Consider the following 9,439-nt stretch of genomic DNA (forward strand, 5'->3'; position numbering starts at 1 on the left):
ATTCTTCTTTGATTTTTGATTCAATAAACTGTTAATTATAGAATTTTTCAGGTGTGTAAGTGCAATAATTCACCAAAAAAAATAAGAAAAGCCAGAAAATCGAATAAAAAAAGCTTGCAAAACGTGAATCACAAGTTCTGCTTAAAATAACGACCTATGTGAAAAATAACGGACGTTATTTAATAGAATACCGTTATGTCCGATATATCACCTATTATATCATAAAACTGGACCGGTTGGTAGAAACTTGCCTATTTTGAAGTAAAACCGCCGGTTCAAATTCTAATTGGCCGGTTTTGGTGCTCATTTTTTTTTGGAGGTCTCCGAATATTTACAAGTACCCCAAAACCGGCCTTAACCAGAATTGGTACCTTGCCGGTACCGATCTAACCGGCCAGTTCCTGTTCAGACCGGCCGGTTTTACGAACAATGAGCCCAACTCAAGGCCGGGTTCCATTCCCAGCTCATGTTTTCCTAGACTGGCACAAATATAGATCTTTTTATACCCACAGGACAACGACCTACTTGAGAGTTTTTTTATCCAAAAGTTCGGACCTATTTTATCATCACCGTATGAGTATCTCGTAAAATTGAAAAAGACTTTTTAAGGGTCTAAACACTAGGCTCTGATTTTTAAACTTCCAATATTTTGGCCTGACTTTTTTTATGCAATTGTACAGTGTACAATGATTCTGTTATTTTCTCAGATAGTGGGTTATATTCTAAAAGTAGCCCTAGCTTAGAGTTTGTCTGATACTAGGTTGTGGCTTTCATTATATCACCCCAAACTGAATTACCCAAAATTAGAAAAGAACATAGATCTAACTGTTCAAATGCACATTCTTAATCTTTTGGCTATACTAATACATATTGCTGTTTTCACCCCGGGTATTAAGCGATTCAGAAAGAAAAAAAGAATTTAATGTTACAGGGGTAAACTGATTCAATGAAAACCCTAAGCAAGAAACTTTTTTGCAAACGACTTTTTATTAATTTCCAAGTAAGATGGATCCGTAGACACCATGTTAATTACTTCTACACTTGCTACAAAGCAAAATGAAATATCTCTGTTTTGGCATACACAAATTTCAACAGAAACAGTCGTTTAAAAGAAGAGGGGGCGATAGAGATGGTGATACATGTAAAAGAAAAAAGGACAATGTGATGGATTTCCAAGTAAGGAGGACCCGGCTCTTCTTCTAAAAGATTGCGGTTCATAAGGAGTCTTCGACTTACTATCACCACCTGGGAGCCACTACGAAGCTGCTACTACTCTTCGAGTCTGCTACATAGCTCTAGCACTGCTTTGTGTGCTTACTGTTGTTGTCGGAGTTGTCTTTCGGATGAAGTTTTATGAACTGTTAACTGCGGTGCAGTTCTTGAGTATTGGGCCTCACTCTCCTTTGATCTTCATGAAAGGATGAATTTAATCCTTTTATGAAGATTTTTTATTTATGCCCTTCTCATTACCATGGGAAATGACTATTTTCCTATTTTCGGACAAGGTTTTGATCGATTTTCCAAAGGGTTGCATCATTGAATATCGACCTTTGATCTCATTTTGGGATTAAAAATGTGAATTTGAAGAGAAATATAAGTAGGATTTTTTCAACTGTACGCTCTTAATAATAAGATCTAAAAGGTTTTTGGACTATTATATCGTGCTACATTAGTCCAGTGCAATGCCCTCATCCAATAGAGAGGGTAAATTTAGTCAGATGGGTTGAGACCGTGTTAAACGGAACGGGGTCGCGAGTGCCTAATAAAGATCCTAATGGACCTAAAGAAAAGCCCTAAGTATTTGAGTAATTTGATTATAAAGAGTAGGTCTTTCTTTATTATAAAGAGTAGGTCTTTTTAAGGGTACACATTGCAAAATATCAGATTTCAAAAATCCAAAAAAACAATAGTGTACTCCGTGCAAAATGTCACATATAAAAATCCACAAAAACAATAGCGTACTCCCATGAGAGCACGTTGTACATTTACTCCCCCAAAGGCCCACCGAGGAAGATTATCTATGGGGAGCAATAGCATACTCCCATGGCAACACATTGTATACTTAGAAGAGCAATTTCAAAAAATAAAAATAAATAAATAAGAAGAAGAAGAAAAAAAAGAGACATCTTGAGTTCACAAACAAAAAGTTCTTACTAATCAAAATTTCAATAGTCTATGTTCAATTTTGAGATGCCATTTGTTTTAGGGATATCCCAATAGAATGAGTGTAGCGGAGATGATCATGTTGAAACGAAGGATATAATTCAAAATGAATATATTCAAATAAATAATGAGTGTAACGGAGATGACAATGTTGAGATGGATGAGTGACAAGACAAAAAGAGATTGATTTCGAAATGAATACATTCCAAAAGATTGAAGTGTGATACCAATAGGTGACAAGATGAGAGAAAATAGAATTAGATAGGTTGGCCATGTGTGGTGTAAACCCGATAACACTACCTGTTAGTGTTGGATATGGGGATTATCCAAAGTCACGTACATAAAAAAATTTCATATTATATGGGATTGAGATTGATATTGATAAGTTTCTTAAAAGAAATAGAAATCCAAAAAGATTAGGACTATGGGATATATCTTTTGGTTTTTAGATATATGTAACACCTATAGGAAGTTTCATATTTGGTGTGGGCTCCTAACTTTATATAAATGGAATGAAAGTGCAGAGAATTTGTGTACCCTATTTGGGTCATTTTATGGGAAATGTAGCTTCCTTTAGAGAGAGAGGCAAGGCCTCCTCTACATTGGCACGGCCTCCTCTTAGAGAGAAGAGAACTTCTTACGGAGAGAAACACCATGGATGTGCCTCCTGTAGATCGAGATGTTAGTTTTTTGTAGAGATTTTGAGTGATTTTCCCTTTTAATGAGAGATTTCCTTAAATATTTTAGGTGGTTTCCCTTTTAAGTGAGAAAGAAGCGGTTCCCATAAAGATTTTGGGTTATTTTTTTTTTTAGTGAGATAATTTCTCTATTACTCTCAATGTTCTCTTCCAAGACAATGGTTTAACTGCTTTTAGTGAGAGAAAGTCTATGTTACTCTCAAGGTTCTCCTCATGGATAGTGGTTTAACTATATAATGGAGATGGTCTCTTTTTAGAGAGTGGTTTAACTATGGAATAAAGATAAGAGGTCAACGATAGGTACTGATGTAGCCCTCTTGAGCTTGTCATGTCCATTGATATAGCCCTCTTGAGGTGAACCACGTAAATCTTTGTGTTCCTATGATGTGTATGTTTCATGTTTTATTTCTCGTATTATGGCTCGTGCTCTCTCCTATTTTGTTTCTACCGGATAAATACACGATCTTAGTGGGATCCAACTTTTGGGATTCTTGTTCCGCATCTAATATTGTTTTTAAATTCTGACAGTTAAGTGGTGTGAGTTAGTTCCAATGGAAAGTTCAAAAAAAACAAAAGATATCCCCAAAAAAACATGATCGAAAGTAGTGAAAAAATATATAAAACTGGATGGTACTCCCTTAATATAGCATAATAGCATACTAGGATTTGTATAGCTTACCCCAAGCAATTTAAAAAAAGGCTTAACGATAATGATTTGTTTAAGAGATATTTGACTTATAAGATTTCAAATTTTGGGATGTCCAAAGTTCCAAGCTAGGTTTTAGAGAGGGCCTCGTGCGAGACCAAAGTTTGAAACGCACGTCTAGAACCATGTACAGGGTAAAAACAAAAGGCTTATGGTCCCAAAACAAAACCTGGGTACTTGCCTCCAACTGCCCCCTTGGCCTAGGGCTACCACACGTCAAAGGGAGCATATGTCAATTTGGTCCATTTGGAGCACCGTACACGCACTATTTAACCCAAATTTTCCATCTTGCACTAGTGAACTTCCTCCGGATTTCCAATCCAATATGGCTGATCGAAAATCTAGTCTAACAAGCCAGAATTTCAAGTAAAAACACGAAATAAAAAACTATTTTAGGCTGGTTTTGGCCGGTTCTCTTACTTAACCGGTTCTATCACATAACCGGTTCATGAACCCCTCTGGTTCTCTGACTTAACCGCTTCCTTGACAAAACTCATGAACCCAAACGATTCCCAATATTCTATAATATCTGGATCAGCCTGACCAATTCCCAAATTCGATTGGCCAGTTCCAATTTGGATCACTGATTTTTCAAACATCAAGCATGACCATGATGTCTACGCCAATTCAAAAAGCATCTAGATTCTTCATTTCTGCTTATTGCTTCATCTCTGCCATGTGTGTCCATCAGCAAGAGGGAAACCCTACAAGCACTGAGATTTGGCACACTCTCAGTAAGCAAAGGTCCCAATATATATCCGGGATTAAAAAGCATGACATGCCTTTCTAAAGCATGGCAGCCATTCCCTCTCTTTTCAATTCGAAGTTTTAGAATGATAAGGCTCACCTTTAGAGAGAGAAATAGTAGATAAATTCATTTATAGTGCCAGCACTAGCAGGTGCAGTAACTTGCTTTTTTTTCCATATGAAAAAGTAGCTTCCAAATTCCAATCCTTACCCACTCAAAACCCTAGCTAGAATCTATTCCCGCACAAGAGACCCATCCTTATTGGGATCCACCATTACTGCACAAATTCCCACCCTCTCTATCTCTCTGCATTTACTTTTCCTAAGCAAAATATTATAAGATTCCAAGTCCATCAAGCCCCCACTACCCTCTCCAACATTTCCATTTACAATAAATGCCCCCCAATCCATTAAGACTGCTTTGCTAGTACCTTAGGCCCACCACCATTGCTGAAAAGTAAAGCAAAAATAAATATATAAACATGTTCATCATAAAAATATCTCAGTGAAAGTGACCACACATATATCAGCCGAAATTTCGGGAAAATATCAGTTGATATCGCCAAGGAACATTGAACCAAGAATTGAATAAAGATTGCAGGGTAGTCAGAAAGAAATAAATAAAGATAATGAAATAATAATAAACTTTTTTACTAATTCAATGTTACATCATTTCATTTCATTTAGCGACAAATTTCAGGTCTCTTTCGGCTCACCGACCTCACCATTTTAGAGCACCGAAAAAACAAAGAAGAAATAAAACAAAGAGAGACCATCAATTCCACCTATGACGCGGCGACACGTATGCACAATGCCTTTTCTGCGTCCAATTGGAACCATTTTCTTCCACGTGGACCTGCTCCAGAAAAAAGAAAAAGGGTAAAAAAAAAAAAAAAAAAAAAGAGCCCCAACCCCCGCTTTCTTCTACGATGTTCTTTTCAACCCAACAATAAAATATATATTAAATTAGAATTAAAAAACCCACTAAATGATACCCAAAAAAACAATTAAAGTTTCATTAAAGAAAGGGAAATTCGATTAAACCAAAAGGCCGAATGGATCGTCGTTTCATGCTTAGATGAAAATTCCAACGACCTCCTAGAAATTAAAAATTCATATAAAAACAAAGAAAACCCTAAACCCCGATTTTTTAAAAAGAACGATAACGAATTTCAAGGAGGCCCTCCTTTCTCCCAAAAATACCAAAAAAAGCCCAATTATTTACTTCTCTACCCCTGACTCATCAGCTCAAGCCTAGGAAGAGTAGGCTCGGAGCCAATATTGAGTCGGCTCAAGCCACGAGCTGATCAAGCTGCATCTGCTCGAGCCATGCACCAAGCATTGAGTGATCCATGGATTCGAGCGGAGGCGGCGCACCGTGAGCTGATCCGTCGCCCTGAGCCACAGAAGCCGACCCAGTCTTGTCCTTGAGCTCAGGAGGCGACTCCTTAACCAAAGACTGAACCCAGGAAACATCCGGCTCATCGAGTCCCGAATCGTTAATCTTGTTAGCCAGATCGAACGAGTTAGATCTCCTGAATCTCCCACCAAACTCGGAACCATCAACCCCCCAATCCACTTTTCCGCTGGGCGACCCCCACTTGGCTGTACCCCAGACAGAGCCTGAGCCCACCGGTGAGCCCACCACAGCGCCCGCAGCTGCGCCCAGGTCCCGGGAACTCTGGCTCCTCAACCCCCCCTGCTGCTGCTGCTGCTGCTGCTGCTGCTGCTTCGCCAAGGCAGCCACCCTCGAGCCAAGAGGAGAGATCAACGCCTCGACCCCGCGAGGTGACATTCTACTCGGTGAACCTAGCACAAATGAGGCCTGAAGGAGCGATGCCTGGTCCATGCTCTTTTGTTGGTAAACGCTGGTGTTTATGGGAGGCAGGTTGAGCATGTTTTGGTTGAAGGCCGACACGGCCGCCGCTTTTTGGGACTGGATTTGCGGGCTGAGAGGAGCATAGGCTTCGGCATAGCGCGGGGAACCGAGCTCAGAAGCAAAGAGCTCGTCAAGGTTTGAAGGGGTGAGTGTCTTGCAACGTAAAGGGCGAGGTTGTTGAGCAGCAGTGGCGCTACGCTGTTGCTGCAAGGGGAGACAGGCAAGCTCGCCTAGCAACTGTTGCTGAGCTTGCTCAAACTCATCCATGGGCATATCACGAGCACTGAGCGACGAGCGTAATCTGCTCGACTGAAGCCCACTACTCACGGGAAGGTGAAGAGTGGGCACACTTGGCTGCGGCCACGCAAGGGAAGTATGCCCGAGGCCACCCGGGGATCCAAACGGTGATCCAATATTGACAGAGGATGGGGAGCCAGGCATCAATCCCTGAACATCAGCAGTTGATCTGGGTGAAGGAACTGCAGATCCAGTCGACATATAGAGGGGTCGCAGCTCCTCTGTGGTGTGGGCAAAGAAACAAACCCTTCGCATGCAAGACGTCCCATCCTTGCAAAGACGAGTGCGGTATTGCGCCGGGTGCAGCCAGCACTCAAACACCCCATGCGCGTACTCACACAGGTCTGCCCTGCGACATGCGCCCTTGCGAAAGTCAGGGCACGGAACACAGCTGTAGTGATACTTCCTCGGGTCCCGCCTTCTCGCATTTTCGCCAGGGTGAACGAATGGGCACTCTGTCCAGTCATGAGAGTAGGCTCGAGAGCATGGCCGAACCTTAAAAGAATACATTCGAAACTCATCGGTGGTGTAAATACTATTCTTTATATCAGGCAAGCTCGGATCCACCGGATATTCCTTCTTCTCAGAGAAATTGCCTGAAAAGTGGGCAGAATCTGGCAAAAACTTTGGGGAGCTCACAGAAGATGAATCATTTGATCTTGGAGACGAACCATCCGGTGAAGAAGAGAGAGGAGGAGATGAAGAAACAGAGACGGAGACATTGATTTCACCATCAGGTTTCCCATCGAGTTTTCCGGAAGGCTTTTCCCCTGAAGATAAGAGCTCCTCTAAAGCTAGACGGATATGAGACAACTTTGGTGAAGTAACAATAACATCATGAGGCCTGCGGCCATGAGAATCGAGTGCATCAAGGTCAGCTCCGGCCTGCAACAAAAGTCTAACCACTTCGGTTGCATTTACCGACCCACCAAATGCCGCACAGTGAAGGGGAGTGCTCTTATCAGGTCCACAGGCCCTGTTTACACCAGAATATTGTTTTCTGGTGGCCTGATTCTCGCCAGAATGTAGATTTCCGCAAGTTTCAGAGAAAACAGAGAGAATATGAGCCAAGACTTCGAGGCTCCCGTACATGGAAGCCACCATTAAAGGAGTTCGTTGCTCTAGAACCATTTGATTAGAGCCGTTTTGGCGACAATACCAGACTCCTACACCATCAATCAGAGTTGGATCATTCTGCATGGCTTTCTTGAAGCCTTCAATGTCATTATTGGCAGCTAGCTCGAGGAGAGGGGAGAAGGAGTCTTCTTCAGTCAGAGAAGGATTCCCATTACACACGTCATTGTTGATTTTTTCCATGGAAGAGGAGTTATTTGAATTAGGTTTTTGGTGCTCTGGACCACTGCACATGCTTTAAGAGCCTAAGCCAAAACTGCAATCTGAAACAGAAGAGAGACCAGAGTAAATTGCCGGAAAAGAAGGTCTCCACCAGTAAAAGAAAGACTTTTTGCACCAAAGGATTTACTTGGCCGGAAAATGAATAGAACTCCCCCCCGGAAAATGCAGTGTTGCCGGAATAAAAAAAGGATAGTGAGCCTTATGTAAAGGAAATAAGAGGTTCGAGAATTTAAGGCCTAGGGAATATCGGCAAAATTGAAACAGGGAATATCGATGAAATAATATGAAAAAGCTAAGATTTTGAATATTTGAGCATGGATAAGGAAGACACTCTAAAAATAGAATAAGCCATAAAAACATCTCCTAAAAAATCGAACAAAGGACTGAAAAAAAAAAAAAAAAGTGTCTGAAATTCATGGACAGGTGCCGAAGTAAAGGATAATAAGAAGTATCAAGAAGATAAAAATAGCCAAATAATAACAATCGTTTACAATTAGGAGGAAGAAACTGAAACTAAACTCACAAAATAAAAACTATCAAATTCATACACTGAAATCCTCATTTCTCACAGTAAATAGTATAGAAAAATAAAAACTAAATGTTAGGAAATTGTCCTAAGACATGGAACCAAAAAATAAAAGAGTTCCATCTCTGATCCATGAAATATGATCAGGACAAGGACAAACCAGCTGTGAAAAATGAATCAATTCATGCGATTTAACATTAAGTGCACGATTAAAGCTCTAATAGATCAATCTTTGACCTAAAGAGAAAAGAAAAAGAAAGAAAGTCTCACCATTAACAACAAAAAGTCTACATGAACGTAAAGGAAAACAAAAATCTGTAAAATTTCTGAACAAAATAACAAGAAATAATGAGAAGAACAATGTTTCTCTGAAACATTTTTCACCTTGTTATAGAGTAACAAGTCAGTGTTGAACGAAGATCTCAATGCAACACCATGACTAGAACAGATCTGCAGAAGCTTAAACCATTAGAAATCAACAGAAAAAAAAAAATCCCAAAAAAAACAGGCGGAACAATGAATAAGATAAATCACTAAAAACACGAACTTCGATGAAAAGGAGAAATAATAATCACCAGAAAAATACGAGATCTCCACATCCATGGCCAAGAAGAAAAAACCCTAAAAAAAAAAAAAATGGTCGCAGCGTTTCTTCGCCTGTTAGTGAGACAGAGACTCACCCACCCACCCACGCACACGCAGAGAGAATACCTCAAATTAAAATGAAACGCTCGGAAATGCGCTTAAATTCGGGCAAATTAAGGATCCTTTTGGACAGCAAATGAAATGAAACGCGGCGAAATGAGTCCGAAATGAAGTGAAATAAGGGGTAATGAGAAATTCAAAAGGGGTGACCGGAGTGGCCAGTCAAAAGAGCGGTTTTACCGGTTAGGTCGGCGTTACGGTGACCGGCTAAGATATACGGAATAGTATTTTCTAAAACAATTAGTATTCGCACCCATGTTTTCATCTATTTTCACCCAAACTTTGTGTTCGAGTACTAAAACGAAAGGAAGCCTTTTAGTATTGCTTTTGCGTGGCAATAACAGAATAATGGGTGCCATAAG

General features: G+C 40.4%; 1 protein-coding gene across 7 annotated transcripts; it reads right to left on the reverse strand.

Annotated features, from left to right (window-relative positions):
* Positions 1-4,944: 4,944 nt before the first annotated feature.
* On the reverse strand, positions 4,945-9,105 carry OXS2 (CCCH-type zinc finger protein with ARM repeat domain-containing protein). Of its 7 annotated transcripts, none has more exons than XR_016052914.1 (4): positions 8,948-9,105; positions 8,757-8,822; positions 5,540-7,887; positions 4,945-5,170 (listed from the first exon to the last, which is right to left on the reverse strand). XR_016052914.1 is itself a non-coding variant. In XM_088863165.1 (4 exons), exons 3-4 carry the CDS (start codon positions 7,856-7,858, stop codon positions 5,100-5,102), a joined length of 2,238 nt encoding a protein of 745 aa, XP_088719291.1. In that variant the 5' UTR covers positions 7,859-7,887; positions 8,757-8,822; positions 8,948-9,105; the 3' UTR covers positions 4,945-5,099. The 7 variants fall into 7 exon arrangements, 5 of the variants coding, with proteins under 5 accessions (XP_088719291.1, XP_088719292.1, XP_088719293.1 ...); XM_088863165.1 differs by having other exon boundaries at positions 5,692-7,887; XM_088863166.1 differs by having other exon boundaries at positions 5,692-7,887; positions 7,974-8,822.
* Positions 9,106-9,439: the final 334 nt, after the last annotated feature.

The sequence above is a fragment of the Amborella trichopoda genome, chromosome 3 (assembly GCF_054954075.1).
Source record: "Amborella trichopoda isolate Santa Cruz 75 chromosome 3, AtrichopodaSantaCruz75HAP2 v2.0, whole genome shotgun sequence".
In the NCBI taxonomy this organism is placed as follows: domain Eukaryota; kingdom Viridiplantae; phylum Streptophyta; class Magnoliopsida; order Amborellales; family Amborellaceae; genus Amborella; species Amborella trichopoda.

Bases quoted from the DNA above. Each gene is read 5' to 3' on its own strand.
- OXS2 (XM_088863164.1), bottom strand. From the start codon at position 7,858: ATGTGCAGTGGTCCAGAGCACCAAAAACCTAATTCAAATAACTCCTCT.